The 22,421-nt window shown below is 38.0% G+C and overlaps 1 protein-coding gene across 5 annotated transcripts in view; it reads right to left on the bottom strand.

The window, feature by feature from the left end:
• Positions 1-22,421, bottom strand: part of DENND2C (DENN domain containing 2C) — an 83,207-nt gene that overhangs the window by 28,004 nt on the left and 32,782 nt on the right. For all 5 annotated transcript variants that reach the window (XM_081493356.1, XM_081493357.1, XM_081493355.1 and 2 more), the window contains 5 exons: positions 12,243-13,257; positions 10,732-10,868; positions 10,195-10,307; positions 9,237-9,407; positions 3,509-3,605 (listed from right to left, as the gene is read on the bottom strand). In XM_081493356.1, coding sequence (XP_081349482.1) covers positions 3,509-3,605; positions 9,237-9,407; positions 10,195-10,307; positions 10,732-10,868; positions 12,243-13,066 — 1,342 coding nt within the window. In that variant the 5' untranslated portion in view covers positions 13,067-13,257. The remainder of the gene's footprint in view (positions 1-3,508; positions 3,606-9,236; positions 9,408-10,194; positions 10,308-10,731; positions 10,869-12,242; positions 13,258-22,421) is intronic.

Genomic DNA, 22,421 nt, shown 5'->3' with positions numbered 1-22,421 from the left:
TTGGGGAGAAAAAACATTTGCATGTACATAAAATTTTCTGGGAGTAGTAGCAGGAGGTTCTGGAAACACTGGCTTTCCATTCTATCTTATTCTATATTATTGCAATTTCTTGCTGTGCTTATTTTAGTTTTGTAATAAGGGAGCTGCTACTGCTAAGTCGCTTCAGTCATGTCCAACTCTGTGCGACCCCATAGACGGCAGCCCACCACGCTCTCCCGTCCCTGGGATTCTCCAGGCAAGAACACTGGAGTGGGTTGCCATTTCCTTCTCCAATGCATGAAAGTGAAAAGTGAGAGTGAAATCACTCAATCGTGTCCGACTTGTAGCGACCCCATGGACTACAGCCTACCAGGCTCCCAGTCCATGGGATTCTCCAGGCAAGAGTACCGGAGTGGAGTGCCATTGCCTTCTTCAATAAGGGAGAAGAGAAGATAAAAAATACTGTCTCTCCATAAGATAGGCATGAAAAGTACACAAGAGATGTTACAGAAAAGGTAGCTATCTAAATATTGTGTACTATCTAGGTTTTATAACTTCAAACTAACTACAGTAGCACAAAGTGTACTGGGGCTCCAGCCTATTGATCAATAAGTAAGAATAAACACTGCGAGCTACTGAACCCTAACTATACCCTTGGCACCAGGCACTTAGGGAGTCTGTGAGGTGTCTGGGGAAAAAAAGAAAAGAAAAGAAGGAGAAAATGAGAAGGGAGGAAAGGTAATTTACCTGGCAAAGACCTTATAAAAGATCATTTATATGGCTTTAACATATTCACCTCTGGGTTTTGATGACCTGCATTCCAAGACATGGAATGAAGGTTAAGGGGTTTATAAGCCAATACTGAGAATTTGTAAGGATCAAAAAAGTACTAGATTGTCCCTTTTTGATAAGTAACTTCAACACACAAAATTGTACTTTTGAAGAAGGGCAGTAAATCATTTTGTGATACTTGAGAATTGAGAGTTAGGAAATGTTTAGGTTGGAACAGATTCAGTAAAACCCAGCATGTACTGGCAGAGTAGGTAAATAAAATTATCTGGTTCTACAAGGCATTGTTGATACACAGACAAAAGCTTAAAGAGGAAAACAAAAACCTGAGAACTGTGACTACTGAGCCAGGAGTCCTCAAGCATGAGAGAAATTCCTCCTGTCCACTGAAGAAATTGGTCACAGAGACTGGGTAAACGCACATTTCCTTTGAGCCATGCAAAAGAAAATAAACTTGTACGGACTCCTCCTTTTTGTGTGTATATGTTACAAGTTGGCAGTTTATGCTGTTGATTTTTTGTTCTTTTCAATAAAGACAGCGAAAAAAAGGATTTGACTCTTCAAAAACCTTTCTTAGAGTCAAATTTACTAAAATCTTCCTAATCCATAAAGCATACAAATAAAATAACAGATCAGTGATAATCTACCTAGAGTAGCTTATCTGGTGAATATACTTATCAACAGACTGCTGTTAATCTGGGAAAAATGACAATCTTTTCTAAGAATTTGTCCTGGTTCTAGTGTCTTGATATTTCATATAATTTACAATTTATAATTTATTTCCTTATCTATAAAACAATAATATTTGCTCAGTTCAGTTCAGTCACTCAGTCGTGTCCGACTCTCTGCGACCCTATGAATTGCAGCACGCCAGGCCTCCCTGTCCATCACCAACTCCCGGAGTCTACCCAAACCCATGTTCATCGAGTCGGTGATGCCATCCAACCATCTCATCCTCTGTCGTCCCCTTCTCCTCCCGCCCCCAATCCTACCCAGCATTAGGGTCTTTTCCAATGAGTCAACCCTTCACATGAGGTGCCCAAAGTATTGGAGCTTCAGCTTCAACATCAGACCTTCCAATGAACACCCAGGATTGATCTCTTTTAGGATGGATTGATTGGATCTCCTTGCAGTCCAAGGGACTCTCAAGAGTCTTCTCCAACACCACAGTTCAAAAGCATCAATTCTTAGAAAATACAATCATAATGTATCTGAAAGGATCCAGCAGAATATCTGGCATTACTTTTCATCTTCTGTATCTCTTTTTGAATTATACAAATAAAAAGCATTTGACCATATCTTTACTGGATACATGAAACATCTAGAGAGGAGATAGTGAAACTGCTAAAAATCAAGACTTATGAGAAAAACTGAGTAACTGTTGGCGATAAAGAAGAATAAGACTTTGTGGTATCATGTTCCTTGATTCAAATTGATGCTTCCTCTTCTTGCTCAGCTTCTTACTCTGTAAAATTAGGATAGTCCCACACCTCCCAGTGTGGTCATATGTTATACACCAGATAAAGTACATAAAGAAACTGTTACTTCATTCAATTAAGTAGTAGCTATTATTATTAACAATAAACCAGAAGTATTTCTTCTATAGAAGACTAAAATGTTTTAATAATTGCTTCTGAAAATATAAAAATTCACATTTTAAATGGTGACAGGATGATTTTATTCATCACAAAGTAAGAAAAAGTTTTGAATTGTTGAACGCAGAAGTTTATTTTCACATAGTTCAATTGTAGAATGAGGAATAGATTTTTAATGGAAATTAAGAAATTTCTGTCTTTGGAAGTCTTTGCAAAAATATGAAACATTCTTCTCTGGTATGATTTGGCTGTTGTTTCTTACTTATGAATCTCATATATAAAAATTGCTAACTTCTATATATTCTGTGCCAGACAAGCAAGTTAGTTGTAAAGAAAAGTCTAATAATTCATTATGAATGTTGAAAGGTTCTCAGTCAAGACAATCTAAGTTTTATCTAGGCATCTGAAGGACAAAACTACTGAACTTATTAGATGACTACAGGTTGAATACCACATACCCTTAGTGTATATATATATATATATATATATATATATATATATATATATATACACACACATATATCTTGCCTGGAAAATCCCATGGACGGAGGAGCCTGGTAGGCTGTAGTCCATGGGGTTGCTAAGAGTCGGACGACTGAGCGACTTCACTTTCACTTTTCCCTTTTATGCACTGGAGAAGGAAATGGCAACCCACTCCAGTATTCTTGCCTGGAGAATCCCAGGGACGGCGGAGCCTGGTGGGCTGCCGTCTATGGGGTCGCACAGAGTTTGACACGACTGAAGCGACTTAGCAGCAGCATATATACTTAATATTTTCATTTCTCCACTGAATGAGTCTACAAAAGACTATAAATCAAAGGACTACAAAATAAGGATGAAATCTGTCTATGAAAAATCATTCTCATTGGTTTATAACTATTTTTAAATTTATTTACTTATTCATCCAGTAGCTATTACTTGGCAAAGAGTCAGACATGACTTAGTGAGTGAACAACAACAACCAGACCTAAATAAAAGGGATCTGAGGAAGAACAAGAAATAATCCCTTAGACTAAAGAAGTTTTATGTTTAAGTGGGAGAGACAGGAAAGTAAACCAAAAATTATAATTCACATCAAACATTAAATTATATAATGATCTGCCTATCATATGCTAATAGCTATGGACAGCTGGAACAATTCTTACCTTTAGAGGGAGGTACATCTTTTCCAGTATAAGGGTGTAACTTTACCCTTTTCTTTCCTCTCTTAGACTCAAATATATCATCTATTTTTAGTACAAGCTAAAAAAAAGACCAGAAAAGTACAAGTTAAAACAAACACCAACAAGTACAAGTTAAAACAAACACCAAGTTTTGCAGCTTGATGATATTAACTTATTAGTGATTCTCATTCAGAGAAAGATCCATTTGATAAATAAAACCTTTACATTTTTCAATTTTGAATCTTAAACTATCTTTAGTAAGATGACATGCTGTTCTAATACAAAATCCATTTAATATGGGTAAGAGAAGTGGGAAAGGATATTTCCTTTCTAGAGGAATTCAGCACAGGCTCCTAGAGAGATTGCTTGTCATTCCATGTCACAACATGCAGGAAATCTGGCTACTGCACTCTCTGTATTGACCAAGCCTCACCAATGGGCTCAAGTTTTTGCATGCCCAGAGTCAGAAGTGAGACATTTATTCATTTGGAAGGCAGGGTGAGGCGTGGTTATTTTTGCTCCCATGAACTTTTGCAAAAAGAGGATAATCACACTTAGAAAGTTTTAGCCAAAAGAAATACTCTCTTTACTACTGGGAACACTAATATTACAATTTATTTTAGAAACATGTCATAAAAGTAGGAGATTCTCAAATATGCCCAAATACAAAAACCATGTTCCATTTAACATGCATTATTCATTACAATTCTTTCTTTGTTTCTAGGAAGTGTGTATAAAAGAGAGCAAGAGAGAGATACAGACTGGGCTTAAAAAGGAGGAAAGATCAACAGCTACTTTTAAAAGGAGAAACTGATTAAGTTTTCTATGTATATTTTTCTTTTTTCTTAAAAGCCCAAGTTTTTTCTTAACTATTAATCTTGATTTAACATATTTAGTGCCCAGAATTAACAACTGTTAGGAGCATTATATTAATGTAAGATGATAACCAACAAAGTTGCTTGACACAAATGCTCTTTTTTCTTTGTCATTGTCTCTCTAGCAATCCTGGCAATCCATAAGCAGTGAGTCAGTCCACTGCAAGAAAAATAACATGTGAGAAACATGTGCTTTAAATACACAGATTATTCCCACATTTTTGGATGAGTTTATTCTTTTAAAGATTTTTCTTTAATGATTTTTGTAGCTGTAATTCAAATGAAAAGTTACCCATATTCTTATAAACAAATATGAGGATCCAGACATATAAAGTTATTGTTAGGGGCTATAGGAAAGATGTTTGAGAGTAAACATGCATTTTGGGTACACAAGGGCCAAAAATAGTAAAAATATTCATGTACATTTGAGAAGTATACTCAAAAGTACACAAATGTTATAAAGGAAAGGGAACTACCTATTCCAGAAATATGAGATAAAGTAATAAAATTAAAATTTTGATTGTGAGCTAGGAAGAGGAGCCTATAATTACCTTCTAGCTATAGAAAATACTGTAGAATATTCTTCCTAAGAATGATGGAAACCATATTGCTATGTACTCACTAGAGACAAACAACATAAAACATTAGGAAATCTACTCTAGCAAACAATCCCACACAGATTTCCACAGTAGAGAAAGAAAGGAAGGGTGGGGAAGAGGCATATGGACTAGATCAGTTATTTTCAAACTATGAAACCAGTTTCCCTTCCAAGGAGAGCTCTAGTCATCAAAGAGGAAATAAGCAAAAATTGCTTTCCTTATGGAATGTTGCTTCCAAAGATAGTCCAAAACCAAAATTTGTATTGCAAATGGAATCTCTCCTACAGGGGTTTAATCCAACTAGGCTTACAAGCAGAAATGCTAACAGTTTGTTCCTGCCTGACAATCAAGAATTCCAAAAACCATTTTGTCTTCCTTACTTCTCAAAAACACCTTTGGGAAAATATTAGAACAGGAAAAGTTGAATCATCTCACCTATAATCAGAAAGAGAACAAGCTTTGAGTACTCAAGGGATCCACAGTACATAAACACTGAGGGATGAAATCAAAAGCACTGCAAATCTCCTCATGTCTCATCAAACTCCACAATCCACAATTTCTAAATATTTGCTAATGTTATTCCAAGAACCACATCTTAATGTAATTCCTTATGTGTCTGTGTTCTAGCTCTTGTGAACATATGATCTGTTGTTTCTGTAACGTGCGGGAGGCTGCTTTGTTGTGCCAGCATGATTTATCAAAGATAACTATGCAGAATGCCTGGCAATTCTTTTTTTTTTTTGGAAGTATAGCTGATTTACAATGTTGTGGGCTTCCCTGGTAGCTCAGCTGGTAAAGAATCCGCCTGCAATGCGGGAGACCTGGGTTAGATCCCTGGGTTGGGAAGATCCCCTGGAGAAGGGAACGGATACCCGCTCCAGTATTCTGGCCTGGAGAATTCCATGGACTGTTTAGTCCATGGGGCAACAAGGAGTTGGACACAACTGAGCAACTTTCACTTTCATAGCTGATTTACAATGTTGTGTTAGTTCCTAGTGAAAAATAAAGAGATTCAGTTATGCATTATATATACATTGTTGTTGTTGCTTAGTCATTAAGTCCTGTTGACTCTTTGTGATCTCATGGACTGTAGCCCATCAGGCTCCTCTGTCCACCGGATTCTCCAGGCAAGAATACAGGAGTGGGTTGCCATTTGCTTCTCCAGGGGATCGTCCAGACCCAGGGATCAAACCCACGTCTCCTGTATTGGCAGGTAGATTCTTTATCACTGAGCCACCTGGGAAGCCCTATATATTATGTATATCCTGACAATTCTTTAAACCTCTGATTTTTAAGTAGTCCTCACCATACACAGGAGGATAAACACCTGAAAATTTTTTTTTCCAGAGAGATCAGTTTAATGCTTTAAAAAAACTCTGTGTCTTTAACACTTCACTTGTTAAAGAGGCAAGGGCAGGAAATGGATCAGAAGAATTAAAGTAACTGTGGAAAGAGTATTTCCCAAGGAACCAATCAGCAGTTACTAAACCAAGAAACAGCTATGGCTTTTGTTTAAAGTTAAAATCAGATACAAAAATCATGGGCTAAATGAATACATATAACTAATTGAGATGAGGTTAAGGGAAGAAATACTATTTAAAAGATTTTATTTCTTCATTTCAGCATAATAATCCTGAAAACATTCTGAATTACAGAAGAACAGAGTAACATAAAGAGTTTTTAAATATTTTCATGTAATTTCTTAAGTGTCTCTCTTAAAAATATTATGTATTACAAATAACCCAAATTTCTTCATTTTGGTTCAATGGCTCTCATCGAGATGATTTACACACGTACTTCCTTTTCTCCTTTGAAAGAGGTCATTTTTTCAGTATAATTGGCAAAAATTTATATTTCCAAGAGTAAAATTTCTTTTTTCCTTCTGCTGAATGGAAATTTTTGGCATATATTTTGTCATTACTGAAAATTTATAAACTCAGGCACAAAGCTGAGTTAACTTTGGCTATTACACAAATGAGTGAGAATCACTGAAGCCAGCCTAATAGAAGCCTCTTTTACATGAGATTCGAGTGCTTCCTTCACATGGGCAGCTGATTTTAATGAGAACTAAGGTAACTGGAAAAGGTCAGTTTTCATTCCAGTCCCAAAAAAAGGCAGTGCCAAAGAATGTTCAAATTACCATACAATTGTTCTCATTTCACATGCTAGCAAGGTTATGCTCAAAATCCTTGAAGGTAGGCTTCAGCAGTACATGACCTGAGAACTTCCAAATATACAAGCTGGGTTTTGAAGAGGCAGAGGAATGAACCAGAGATCAAATTCCCAACATTCACTGGATCATGGAGAAAGCAAGGGAGTTCCAGAAAAATGTATATTTCTGCTTCATTGACTACATGAAAGCCTTTGACTGTGTGGATCACAACAAACTGTGGAAAACTGTTAAAGAGATGGAAATATCAGACCACCTTATCTGTCTCCTGAGAAACCTGTATGCAGGTAAAGAAGCAACAGTTAGAACCTCACATGGAACAACTGGTTCAAAATTGGGAAAGTACAACAAGGCTGTAAACTGTCACCCTGCTTATTTAACTTACATGCAGAGTGTTGTGTGCTGTGCTTGGTCACTCAGTTGTGTCTGACTCTTTGCGACCCTATGGACTGTAGCCCACCAGGCTCCTCTGTCCATGGGGATTCTCCAGGCAAGAATACTGGAGTGAATTTCCATGCCCTCCTCCAGGGGATCTTCCCAACCCAAGGATTGAACCTAGGTCTCCTGCATTGCAGGTGGATTCTTTTACCATTTGAGCCACCAGGGAAGCCCAAGAATACTGGAGTGGGTAGCCTATCCCTTCTCCAGGGGATCTGCCTGACTCAGGAATTGAACTGGGGTCTCCTGCATTCCAGGTGGACTCTTTACCAGCTGAGCTGCTAGGGAAGCCTACATGCAGAGTACATCATGTGAAATACCGGGCTGAATGAATAACAAGCTGGAATCAAGATTGCTGGGAGAAATATCAACAACCCCAGATATGCAGATGATACCACTCTAATGGCAGAAAGTGAAGAGGAACTAAAGAGCCTCATGATGAGGGTGAAAGAAGAGAGTGAAAAAGCTGGCTTAAAACTCAACATTTAAAAAACTAAGAACATGGCATCCCATTCCATCGCTTCATAGCAAACAGAAGAGGTAAAAGTGGAAGCAGTGACAGATTTTATTTCCTTGGGCTTCAAAATCACTGCAGAAGGTGACTGCAGCCGTGAAATTCAAAGGCGCTTGCTCCTCAGAGGATAAGCTATGACAAACCTAGACAGTGTACTAAAAAGCAGAAACATCACTTTGCTGACAAAAGTCCATACAGTCAAAGCTATGGCTTTTTCAGTAGTCATGTATGGATGTGAGTGCTGGACTATAAAGAAGCTGAGCGCCGAAGAACTGATGCTTTCAAACTGTGGTGCTGGAGAAGACTCTTCAGAGTTCCTTGGACAGCAAGGAGACCCAACCAGTCAATCCTAAAGGAAATCAGTCCTGAATATTCTTTGGAAGGACTCATGCTGAAGCTGAAGCTCCAATACATTGGCCACCTGATGTGAAGAGCTGCCTCACTGGAAAAGACCCCAAAGCTGGGAAGGATTGAAAGCAAAAGGAGAAGGAGGTGCAGGGCATGAGTTGGTTAGATAGCATCACCAACTCAATGGACATGAATTTGAGCAAACTCCAGGAGACAGTGGAGGACAGAGGAGCCCAGCATACTGTAGTCCATGGGGTCAAAGAGTCGGAGATGACTGAGCAACTGAACAACAACAAAGATAACCAAAATGAAGCCCTCTAAGGGCTTGCCTGTTGGCTCATATGGTAAAGAGTCTGTCTGCAATGCAGGAAAGGAGGGCTCGATCCCTGGGTTGATCAGATCCCTTGGAGAAGGGAATGGCAACCCACTCCAGTATTCTTGCCTGGAGAATTCCATTGACAGAGGAGCCTGGCGGCTACAGTCCACGGGGTCACAAAGAGTTGGACGTGACTGAATGACTTTCACTCACTCACTCATCTAAAATCAATTTCACAAATCCACACACATACACACAAAAACCTTGGCAAAAGCCATTCATGCATTTTTCTTGCATGAGCAAAACTTAAAACTTAAGGCTGCTTTCCAAATCTTCTAATTCCAGTAGGTCAATTTTAACCTGCTATTCATTTCAGTCTAAAGTTTATTTATTCTCATTTGTGGAAGTGCTGAAATAAGAGTCAAAGAATGAAAATACTGGAATTCTTACCCTTGGAAGATTTTTCCTTTTCCTGTTTGCAACTTCTCCTGCTCGGAAAAGCTTCCATTCTGTTAACGTGACAGGCAATGTAGTATCCTTTGTGAGCTTTGACCTTATATAAGCTTGTGAGTTCTTCAATTCCATAGTCTTCCGGTGAAGGAAATGGGGTTTGGGAGGAAGCTAAAAAAGAAGAGGCATTGGTACGAGTAAGATCATCTAGGTAATGCCTATGTTCTCAAAGTCAAAGCTATCCTCTCCCAAATATTTATCTTTCCTTTAAAATCATCTCAAGTGAGGATTCTGCCTGCAATGTAGGAGACCCAGGTTCGATTCCTGGGTCGGGAAGATCCCCTGGGGAAGGAAATCGCAACCCACTCCAGTATTCTTGCCTGGAGAATCCCATGGACAGAGGAGCCTGGCAGGCTACAGTCCATGGGGTCAGAAGAGTCGAACACGACTTAGTGACTAAACCACAACTACTACCACCACCAAGTGAGGATACCATACTTCCTTTTTCACTGTAAAGAAATTTCTCAGGATTCTAATCCAAAGTTCTTCTACAACAATGTAATTGAATTTACAGAGAACAACAGCTCAGAGTCCTCATTAGCTCAAGGCAGCCTTTGCTTTTGGCGGTGGTGGGTACTCTCAGGGACCAGACAGGTAATTTAGGCCACAGGTGATGCAAACCTATTACGGAGCTATGGTAACTAGAGTGAACTGAAAGGTTTATGGCTTGTCCAAAGGTGTTTACATTCAAGTTTTTTGAAGTGCTAAAAAGCAAACAAAACCCCTCCCCAAAACCAAATTTAAAAGATAGTTTTGTGCTGCCCCCCCCAAAACAAAGAACAATAAACCCATATTTCAGTGCCACTCAGTTTTGGTCCAATTAAACCATTTTAACCTTTTTTTGTAGGGATCATAAAAAAGATTCTAATGTTTTCTTATATTACTTCTCTGGTTATACCTTGGGTGTTCTGAAAGCACTTTTAGGGGGTGGGAGCTTCCACGCTGAAGGGGATCTCCACAGGGGCAAAGGCTGCACTGGAATGTCTTCATATGGATTTTCTTTGGTGGGATCTTGAAAAAAGAAAAGGAAAATAAATAAGTTTAGAGGAACATAATTACATGAGAACAAAGTGACTACACGTAAAAGGAAAAGAAAAAACTGACTGGTTCAGCTCTCTACTCTACATTGCTTTAGGGATATAGGTCTTAAAATCAGTGGTACTTTACACTTACAAACCACTCAGGCGTCTAACCAATCTAAAAGAATTCACAAGATACCACACTGCAAAAGTCTACTTCTGAACTGAAGAGTCCACTAAACTAGCTGTAAAGTCCATTAGAGAATAAAGGAATTTATACAACAAAGGTTTCAATATTAAAAAGTAAAATCTAGAGCAAGACATGCTTGATTGTAAAAGAAAATACCACACTCTACTTAAGGGCTCCACCAACTACATACTCATTAAATTGAATTGCAGAGTTTGTGAACACCTACATATGATATCCTCATAGATATTGTCCTCAGACTGTGTATAATAAAGTGCTGAGCCAGAATTTCTTCCAAGTTCTTCATGAATCTTCCGTGAGTTCCGATTTCGAAAGTGCTGAATGTCCTCAAACTCAAAGGATTTCCTTAAGAAAGGAGATATACTTTAAGGTTGTATCTTTTAAAACTGTGGCATGACAGAAATTAATAAGTAAAGGAGTTGTGTGAAAAATTACAAAGATGTTTTTTATCAAATACCTAAGAATAATAAATTAGGCTGAAGCCTTATATGAACCATGATAAAATTGAAGGTTTTTAGCCAATTGCATGGGCTTCTCAGGTGGTGCCACTGGTAAAGAACCCATCTGCTGATACAGGAGACAAGAGACGTGGGTTCAATCTGTGGGTCAGGAATATCCTCTGGAGGAAGGCATGGCAATCCACTCCAGTATTCTTGCTTCGAGAATCCCATGGACAGAGGAGCCTGGCTGGCTACAGCCCATGGGGTCGCAAAGAGTCAGACATGACTGAAGCAACAACTTACCACACACACAGCCAATTACATCCATGTTCTTCTTTGGGTACTTTATTAAATTTACTCTCTAATAAGAAGTGAGGCTACAGCCAGCATGCCCTAAATGAAATAGAAGAATGTACTAGCTTCCCTATATATTTTTTGAGACAGAAAATGGAAGTTTTTCAGAAACAGACTCACAGACTTAGAAAGAACTTATGGTTGCCAGGGGGAGGATGAGGGGAATGGATAGTTAGGGAGTTTGGGGTCGACATGTATACACTGCTATAATTAAAATGGATAACCAACAAGGACCTACTGTATAGCACAGGGAACTCTGCTCAATGTAATGTGGCAGCCTGGCTGGGAGGGGAGTTTGGGGGAGAAGGGATACATGTATATGTATGACTGAGTCCCTTTGCTGTCCACCTAAAACTAACATAACATTGTTAATCGGCTACACTCCAATACAAAATAAAAAGTTTTTAAAAAATAACGTGGCTAACATGTAGATCCACTCTCTTCCAGGTACATATATTTTATGAATATTACTTGATATGATCATTAAACTATCTCAGCATACATAATTACATTTTTTTCCTTGTAATGACAACTCTTAACATCTAATCTCTTAGCAACTTTCAAATATACACTATTGTGTTATTAACTAGCTTTACTGTGGTGATCATTTCACAATACATATAAATATAAAATTGCTATGTTGTACACTTGAAACTCATATAATGTTACATGTCAATTATATTTCAATAAAAATTTTTAATTAAAAAATAGAAGTTTTTTTATGGTTGTGTCAGTAGATTGTCTTAGATAATACCTGTACTCCTAATACTCTTGTAGGTATTTCCCCCTTGGGTCAATCAACATCTGTATATCAAATTAGAGGTGTAACCCACACATGGAAATGGAAATTGGTTTGAAAAGAAAAAAGCTCAATGGTTCTACAAGGGGAATAGTAAAAATCATTACCTTTCAAATAAAAACATACCTTTTAGATCTCCCTCTGATTTTTCCACCATATGTCTTTGGTTCAGGTTCCTGAGAAGAGGCCAAAGAAGATTCTGCACAAGAATTATTTTCACAGTATTTTCTGTCACAGTTTCTTTCTTTATATGGCATAACGCCAGATTCAGATAAATATCTGAATGTCCTACGAGGTTTTGGCAAAGGATTTATAGAAGGTCCACATTCTTGTCCCTCGGGCTCAGAGTAAATGTTTTCTAAGCTCTTTGTTACTCCATATGAACTATCCAGAACTCTGAAATTCAGTTCTTTTTCTGAAGAGCTACAATGCTCTAAATCCAAATTTAAGACTTTATCTGGGGAAAGTGCTTCTATTTTCTTCCACAATATTTGTGAGGTATAGAAATTTCCCGGAGGTAATGAAGCCTCTGGATCTAACACTTCTTTCCAGTTTTCAATTTGTTTGACCCGAGAACACACCCAGTTGGGTTCTGATTCATTTTTAAATAAGCGTGTATCATCATATTCACGTTTTTCACTTTCATCCTCACTTTGATTGTGGCTTTTGGCATCTTCATTAATACCTTGATCAACATTTTGAGTGTTGGTTACATCCAGCTTTTTGCTCTTTCCCTCAGCAATAGGCGTTTTCTTAAGAAGAATCTCTTGATTACAGTTATTATATCTCACTCCAAAGTCTTTTGGATGCCACTTATCTGGGTTAGATATACCATTAGTTCTTCCTTCCCACTGGGAAATTTTTTGCTTGATGTTTTTGCAGTGGCTTCTTGACAGTGTATGAACAGCAGAACGAGAAAAGCCAACATCCATGTTCCCAGTTGGGTGCATGACAAACAATGAATTTTACTAAGGTTCCATCAGAAGTCACTGTGGAAAACTATATTCATTATCTCAAGAGTTAGAATCCAAAAAATTCCAGTATTTTCCTTTCATCTTTAACTTGAAAATCTTTTTTTAAAAAGAAAAAGTCTTATCATCGATCCTTGTTGAAAATGGCTACAGCTCTATCTTGAATAATCCTATTAAAATGAGATGAATGTTAACACAGTTTTATAATTTCCTAATTTAAATTCTACTAAAACACTGCCCACCTATCCCTAAATAACTTACTTATATTTCATATGTAAAGATGTACCTGTCATCCATTAAGTAATTCAACTTCATTAAGGCATTCCTAAGCTAGTGGCATAATATTACAGAGAAAATATTATTTATGGTATTTTTCAAACTATCTGCTTTCATGTTCTGCATATTTCCTAATATTAAGTAGAATGAGGTTTTATAAGAGATTATAATAGTAGTATACAACATTATTTTGTAATAAATCCTTTTTTTAAAAGAAACTTTAATATTTATTTATTGATTTATTTGGCTGCATATTGGGTCATGAGGGCTTAGCTGCCCTGTGGTATGTGGAACCTTAGTTCCCTGACCAGGGATTGAACTCGCATCCCCTGCATTGTAAGGGATTGAATTTTTTTTTTTTTTCTTTTTAGGGATTGAATTTTTAACCACAAGACCACCAGAAAAGTCCCCGTAAATCAATTCTTTATGAAACTTTCACTTAATGAAACAAGAGCAACAGAGTACTATCAGAAATACATCTCAAATACGAAAAGTTTATGTATAATTTCAGAGGAAGGGTCAATTAGTCTGGAAACACACCAACAGCTGATTTCTTTTTCTAGTCCTATGTTGAGAGATAATATTAGCTCATCACATACCCTTATTTCAACTTTGCTGTTAGCAGCCCAGAATTTCATACTGTTTTGTTTTTTAGTTGCTAAGTCATGTCCAACTCTGCAACCCCATAGACTGTAGCCCTCCAGGCTCCTCTGTCCATAGGATTTCCTAGGCAAGAAGACTGGAGTGGATTGCCATTTCCTTCTCCAGGGGATCTTTCTGACCCAGGATTCAAACCCATATCTCCTGCATTGGCAGGCAGGTTCTTTACCACCAGGGAAGAATTCCATATACGCAGAGCTAAAGACAATCCAAGGTGCCATCAACTACCAGTTACTTTGAAATGTAATTACTTATTTTTCATCACTAACTGAACTTTCCACATCTCTGCCACCACATCCTTGACCCATATCAGCAAAAATACTTACAGTCACTGTCACATCCCTTCCTTTCATGCAGAGGCTTCACTCATTTAGGCCCATTAACTGTTTCCTCAAATGCAAAGTTTGGCAGTTTCCTAGTAACTGAGTAAGGATCTGGTCTCAAGTTCTACTGTATACTGGTTAAAAATAGCAACTGATTCAATACTTCCTGAGGCAGGGGTCATCCTTCCTTGAGCTTTGTCTGTGTGGCCTTGATTAACAGGCAGGAAAAAGTCTTGGCCCAGCTCTGTCAGTGTCCCTGACCCAACCGATACATACACGACACACACATACACAATTTATTGTAGGCAGAGCAACTGCTAATCAGGACTTCTATCAATTTAAAATATTTCTTCAAGTTTGTAGAAAAAACAGTTTTGCTAGAAAGTAAACTTTGATGAGGGTCTGATGCAAAGAAAAAGAATTTTAAAAATCTTAAGAAATTAAACTCACATGAGTGAAAAAAAAAACAACATAGCACCTAAATATAAAAGCTGTTGTGCAGAATTCTTGACAAAAGATGAAAGCATAGACTCTGAAACTCAATCAGCTTCTCCTGATCATTATTAAAACTCTGAAAATCCTTTTCTACTTTCTGATGTTTACAGAGGATTCTTAAGGCTTTTTAAAGGTGTCCTTGAGACTCAGGTTTTCTTCACTACAGACAAAATAGGAATTTTTTTCTCTTTACTGTGAGACTAGTTGAGGTTTTTGATACTTGTTACTTTTTCATTACTCTTCCCTTGTTAATGTGTTTTAAGTATGAATGGGTCAAACTGAGAAGAAAAAGATGAAAACCGGTTGGGCTAAAAAAAAAAAAATGTTTAACTCAAAAAGTACTGGCAACAAATGGAATTTGTTGTCTATGGAATTCATATACAAATATAAATGATGGGTGTTCATGGTGTTTCAGGGGCAACAGAGCAGCATAGCACCGTGAAACTCCTAATATATTAATTGGTAGGCAGCATGCAGAGAAATACTACTTTCTCCTAAATGTATGTATTAATACATTGCAGCTTTTTAAAACTGACAAACTATTTCAAAGCCAAAAATTTTTAATGTATTCTAATTAGATTGATGTCTTCATTGATATTACAGAGAATCTATCTTTATATATTGATGAAAAGCTCTAATTTTTGCCAAATTAAACTTTTTGGAATGTGACTTGCTTAATCTTATATATAAGCTGTGATTTTGTCCTATCCAGAAAATAAGAATCACCAAACCAAGAGTTGCCTGTTTTTTCCTTACAGGCATCTCACATCTGATGGTCCTTTTTAGACTAATTAAATTGAGTTGCTTTGCTACCCACCTCTTCCTCCCCCATGGCTCTCCTAGCCTGCAAGATTTATATCCCTTCCCCTACTCCTCTAGTTTCTTGCCTTGACCTCCACATTCTAATCCCTAAGTGCTGGCCCAGCTTTCCAGTCCTAGATCTCTCCAAACTTCATCTTTAGAAAACTTCCTAAAGCCAACTTATTCACATATTTGTCCATAGAGATTGCTCTCTCAAGCTTGCCTCAACAGTTCTAATAAAAGCACAGATCAAGAAAATCTAACAGCTTCAACAATTTTAAAAATTTTGCTTCTTCTCTTAATACTACAAAATGAGTGAAAGGCTTCTCCAACTATTAAAGACCATTAAATCAGGCAGGTGGAGAAGGCAATGGCACCCCACTCCAGTACTCTTGCCTGGAAAATCCCATGGATGGAGGAGCCTCGTAGGCTATAGTCCCTGGGGTCGCTAAGAGTCGGACACGACTGAGCGACTTCACTTTCACTTTTCCCTTTCATGCACTGGAGAAGGAAATGGCAACCCACTCCAGTATTCTTGCCCGGAGAATCCCAGGCACGGCGGAGCCTGGTGGGCTGCCGTCTATGGGGTCGCACAGAGTCGGACACGACTGAAGCGACTTAGCAGCAGCAGCAAATCAGGCAGGACTCGCACAGAGAAACTAGAGCTCAGAAGAAGTACAAAGGACAACCTCAGCAGAAGAAACAGCAACTCACTCGCCCAGGGGAGCAAAAGTGTAAATGTGACAAACTAAGCATGATTTTAAAATATAATAAAACAGAATACTTGGAGTAAATACTAGGAGAAAAAAGGTACTAATCAATTTTTTTTTCTATTCTTTTTCCCAAAGAGGTGATTCTTAATCATGTCCCTTTGTTTTTATTTTCTATTGCTTCTGTGAGTGTTTACTTTGAACCAAGAAATACATCAACTATAGTTTGTCAGCTTAAGATGTAATTCATAATATAAACTATCATATATAGGATTTGGTGTTCTTAGCCTTTTAAGAGAAACCAACCAAAATCCATTCAGGTAAGTGAAATTCTCTGTAAGAAACAGAATATTAATGTTCTATTTTACTAAATTCACATCTACATAAGAAAGTTTCTCACTCCAAACCCTTTAAACTATTTTATTGATTAAACACAACCTGGCAAAATAGGAAGCGTTTGGAACATTCTAAGTGTTGGTTGCTCAGTTGTGTCTGACTCTTTGTAACCCCATGAACTGTAGCCTGTCAGGCTCCTCTGTCCATGGAATTCTCCAGGCAAGAATACTGGAGTGGGCAGCTTATTCCCTTCTCCAGGGGATCTTCCTGACAAGGGATAGAACTAGGGTCTCCTGCATTGCAAGCAGTTTCTTTACATTCTCAAAGTTGATTTTAAAACTGTTAAAAGGGTATACTTTTATTTTTGGCTACACTAAGTGGTATGCTGGATATTAGTTCCCCAATCAGGGATCAAAGAAGTGCTCCCTGCATTGGGAGTGTGGAATCTTGACTACTGGACTGGCAGGGAAGTCCCCAAGAGTATACTTTTAAATGGTTAATTTTTTGTTATGTGAATTTTACCTCAATCAGAAAGGTTGATGAGAGAGACCAAGAAGACTCCCACTTTTGGTATGACATAATAATTGGACTAGACTTGCCTTCTCAACATAGATAACAATAAAACTGGTTAATAAATAAATGCTTTCAGATATTGTATAACAGCAAAGAACTCTGTTTCTTGAAAAAGAAAAACAAATGAAGTGGACACCAAGATGGTCCAGTTTTCACCTTCGAGGTTCTTTTCAAAAACAGCATAGAACATGGTAATCATGACGAATCAAGGAAAAAGAGACCAGCATGTGGAGGGGCAGAGGCAAATGGAACCTTCAGGGTACAGTATCAGAGAGGAGGGAGCAGCACAGAGGAAAAGCTCCAGAAATCTAGAGGATCTACTTGAGTTGTGGGCTGAATATGTACAGGGTAATGTGCAGGGTAACACTGCCCAAGGCTGGACAACAAATTACTGGGAAAGAACAGCTAACGGCACCCAGTTTGCTGACTAATACCCAGAGTTAACAAAGGTCTGGGCAATGTTCAACTTCCAATGATCTACATGAGGGAGGCCTTGTCAAACAGCCAGTAATTCCGTAGAGACAGTAGGAGGTCATAGCTTCCCAGCTGGACTACACTAGCCCTAGAGTGAAGGATGTTTTGCAGACACCACAGAAAAGCTTTAAAAAAAGCCTTAAAAGGATCAAGTTGATTCAGAAGTAATTTAAATAATAAAGTCAATAATTTTTACATGACATCAAAATCTAGATGTGATGCAATATAACATTTACAATATCCAGCATCCAATCAAAATTACTAAACATGTAAAGAAGCCTGAAAATGTGACTCATAATCAGGAGAAAAATCAGTTAATAGAAACAGAACCAAAAGTGACAGACATGATAGAGTTGGCAGAGAAAGGCTTTAACTCAAATATTTTAAATATATTCATAAACTTAAAGAAAAATATGAACATAATGAGTAGAGAAATGGAAGATATAAAGAAGAAAACAAAGAGAACTTCTGGAGCTTAAAAACACTTCATCTGAAATGAAAAGTTTGCTGGGTTATTTGAACAGCAGATTTTATATACTGTAGAGGAAATGACCAGTGAAGATGAGTAAGTAGTAATAGAAACTCAAAAACTAAAAAAAAAACTGAAGCACAGAGAGCAGAAAAGGTTAAAAAAATGTCTTACTAGAAATGAGGGGGTGGGAGTCAGGGGACAAATATTTCAAGAAATAACAGCTGAAATTTTTCTAAATTTGATGAACACTCTTGCAATTCATGGGGTCACAAAGAGTCGGACACAACTGAGCGACTGAACTGAACTGAACTGATCCCATAGAGCCAAGAGGCTCAACAAGTGCCAACAGGATAAATATAAGGAATGCCCTACTAAGGCAAAACATAATCAAGCTGCTGAAAACTGATGACAGAAAATTCTTAAGTGCCAAAAGAAAGGATATATCTTACATACAGCAACAACAGGGTAAGTCAGAAAACAATGGAGGGATTTCCCTGGTAAGTCCAGTGGCTAAGACTCCAATCTCCCAATGCAGGGGGGCTTGGTTCAATCCATGGTCAAGGAACTAGAACCCACATGCTATGACTAAGAGTTCACATGCCTCATCTAAAGACCCTGCATGTCACAAGGAAGATCAAAGATCCTGCGTGCCGCAACTAAGACCTGGTGCAGCCAAACAGATAAATAAAAAAAAAATTTTTTTTTAAAGAAAACAATGGAAAATATTTAGGGACTTTCATAGAAGTCCAGTGGTTAGGACTTGACGATTTCACTGCCGCAGCCTGGGTTCAATCCCTGGTCCTGTCCTGTCCTGTCCGGTGTGCTCAGCTGCTCAGCCATGTCTGACTCTTTTGTGACCCCACAGACTGCAGCATGCCAGCTCCTCTGTCCATGGAATTTTCTAGGCAAGAATACTGGAATGGGTTGCCATTTTCTACTCCAGAGGATCTTTCTGACCCAGAGATTGAACCCGAGTCTCTTGTACAATCTCTGGTCAGGAAACTAATATCCCACAAGGCACATGGCGCACCGTCCCCCCCTCCGCTGCCAAAAAAACCCCCCACACAAAACAAAAATTTTAAATGCTAAGGGAAAAAAAACTGTGAATCTAGAATTCTAGACATATCCTTCAAGACTTGTGAATTTGTCACTGCCAATCTGCACTCAGAGCCAGCGACATAATTTGTGGGCCCCAGGACAAGTTGAAAATGTGAGGCCCCTTATTCAAAGTGCTTTAAAGGTATATACGAAGCTTTTTCCTTTTTCCTAGAAGTCTCCCTTTCAACTTGTCTCAGTTTTATATTGATTACTTAATGTTTTCTGTAAAAAAAATTTTTAATTTAAATCATTTGCAGGCTTTTACCATTCATCTATATATTATAGAACACCATTTTAAATGCAAATATCAGAGCATGTAACTTGCAGAATGCAGAATCAATGAACGTAAACAATTCCTATTTTGTGGCCTGTCCTGATGGGTTACTCCAGCTGGCCACAAGAGACAAACGTAGCCAGATTCAGGAAGGTTGGAAGGAGGATGAGAGAGTCCCCTCAGGCATGGGATCTAGCCAAGAGAATGCTCTCAAGCCTAGGGATACTTGGGAGGCGAGTGCAGATCCTCACAAGAAGCTGGGAGCCCAGTCCTGTTATATGGAGCTAACCTGGGCCTAATGGCTGCTGGAATCCCCCGCCTGCTACCCACCAAACCAAGAGGCCACACTCTAGCTGAGGCAAAGTCTGGGCAAATACAGTCAGGTGTCTCCCCATTTCACAGGCCTGCCTCTTTAACTCATGACAGAAAGGTAATCCCTGAGAGTCTTTAAATCTCTGCCAGAACACATTTGATTTCTGGATGGCAGTGGGCAATAGACTTGATCCTGCAAAACCAACACCTCTGCTTGGTGGCTCACCAGATATACCATAGTGCTGTCAGTATGGGGTGGGACAGCCATTTATACATCCAATTTCAACCCTCAAACACCCAAGCGTCTGCTGAGAGTAGAGGGTGGCAGTAGTCAGAGGGTACAGGTGAGAAAGGGGCAATAGGGCAGGGCCAGATATGCCAGGGAGTCAGAGAAAGAAGACAGCTAAGAATCCATACTAGGGAGATGGCAGGAAGTCAGACTGTTTATGAATTGCGACTCCAAGCGCCTAGTGTACACTACGTTGTTCAATCAGACTTCACTTACAAAACTCAAATTCAAAGATAACATTTATCAGAATTTCTAGATGGCTACCTAACAGCATAAAATCCCACAGGGCCCTTCTAAGTGTGGGAACCTGTATAACTATATTGATCATATGCCCATGAAGCTTGACCTGCTTACACCATAAGAAATGTTAAAGAAAGTTATCTAAGTTGAAGAAAAATGATACCAGATGGAAATCTGGATATAAACAAAGAAATGATGAGAAACAAAAAACGTTACACATAGATAAATAAAAAACACATGGGACTTCCCTGGTGGTCCAGTGGTAAAGAATCTGCCTGCCAATGCAGGGGACACAGGTTTGATCCTTGGTCTGGGAAGATCCCACAAGTCACAGGGCAACTAGGCCCGTATTTCACAACTAATGAGTCTGTGCTGTAGGGCCCTTGTGCAGCAAAGAAGACCCAGTGCAGCCAAAAATAAATAAATAAATTTAGAAAAACACATTTTTGCCATTATTAATCTCTAAAAATGATTGACTATTTACAGTAAACATAATAAGGTACTGTGGAATTTAAAATAATGTCAAAATAAATGTAAGACAAGAACACAAAGGAGGGAAAGAAAAACGGAAGTACGGCACTAAGTTTCCTACTTTACATATTAAGTGGCATATTACTTGAAGGGGATAGGTTGAAGTAGTATGGTGTAAATTCTAAAGCAACCACTAAAAGAAAAACAAGGAATAGCCAAGAAGTTAATGCTGCTGCTGCTGCTGCTAAGTTGCTTCAGTCATGTCTGACTCTGTGCGACCCTATAGACGGCAGACCACCAGTCTCTGCTGTCCCTGGGATCCTCCAGGCAAGAATACTGGAGTGGGCTGCCATCTCCTTCTCCAGTGCATGAAAGGGAAAAGTGAAAGTGAAGTCGCTCAGTCGTGTCTGACTCTTTGCGACCCCATGGATTGTAGCCTACCAGGCTCCTCCGTCCATGGGATTTTCCAGGCAAGAGTACTGGAGTGGGGTGCCATTGCCTTCTCCGAAGAAGTTAATAAAAAATATTAAATGAAATTCTAAAAAATACTCAATGCAAAAAAAGATGTGGGAGTGAAAAGAGACACAAGAAAAACAGCAACCACAAAATAACCACATGGGACAAACAAAAAATGAATAACAAGATGATATACTTAAATATGACCATACCAATAATTATGTTGTATAAATAAGCTAAGCTCTAAATAAAAGGCAAAGATGACCAAACTTGATAAAAAAGCAACACCTAATTCTACACTTCTATAAATTGCACTTTGAATAAAAAGACATAGATCAAGTTAAAGTAGAGATACAAATACTAAACACTATCATAAGAACACTGGATTGTCTATATTAACATCAGACTCCTGGGCAAGAAAACTAGCACAAATAAAGAGAGACATTTCAAACAGATAATAGAGTCAATTCATCAAGAACTACAATCCTAAATGTTTATGCACTTAATAATAGAATTTCAAAATGCAAGAACCAAAAATGTCAGAGCTAAAAATGACAAATGGACAAATCCACAATTTTAGTAAGTATTTCATCACTGTTCATCAGTAGTAATTGACAGAAAAACAGAAAATCAGTAAATATATAAAAGACTTGAATACTACTATCAATCAACTTGACTTACAAGTGATATTTTAGAATACTACTCCCAACAATATAATTCAAATACGCATAGAACATTTACCAACAGACCATATATTGAGCCATAAAATAAGACTTGATAAATTTAAAAGGATTGAAGTCATTCTGAGAATGTTTTCTAACCCACAATGGATCTGAATTAGAAATCAGTTATAAACCAAAAGGAAAATCCCCAAATACTTGGAAATAAATACTTATATTACAAAAAGGAAAAAGAAGTTTAAAAACAATGAATGAAGATATTATTTCTTGGTGTTTTAAGTTGGAACACATTTTACCTCATTAAGTTTCAAGTTATATTTTAATTTTCTCTCCAGATTAAACACTCTAGTTTAACATTTGTCTAAATTATTTTACAGCCAATCCAGCACAAAAT

This window comes from Giraffa tippelskirchi, chromosome 5 (genome assembly GCF_054371585.1).
Source record: "Giraffa tippelskirchi isolate mGirTip1 chromosome 5, T2T-mGirTip1v1.2.pri, whole genome shotgun sequence".
In the NCBI taxonomy this organism is placed as follows: Eukaryota; Metazoa; Chordata; class Mammalia; order Artiodactyla; family Giraffidae; genus Giraffa; species Giraffa tippelskirchi.
The sequence above is the reverse complement of the archived record's forward strand: the minus strand, read 5'-3'. Positions and strand labels throughout refer to the sequence as shown.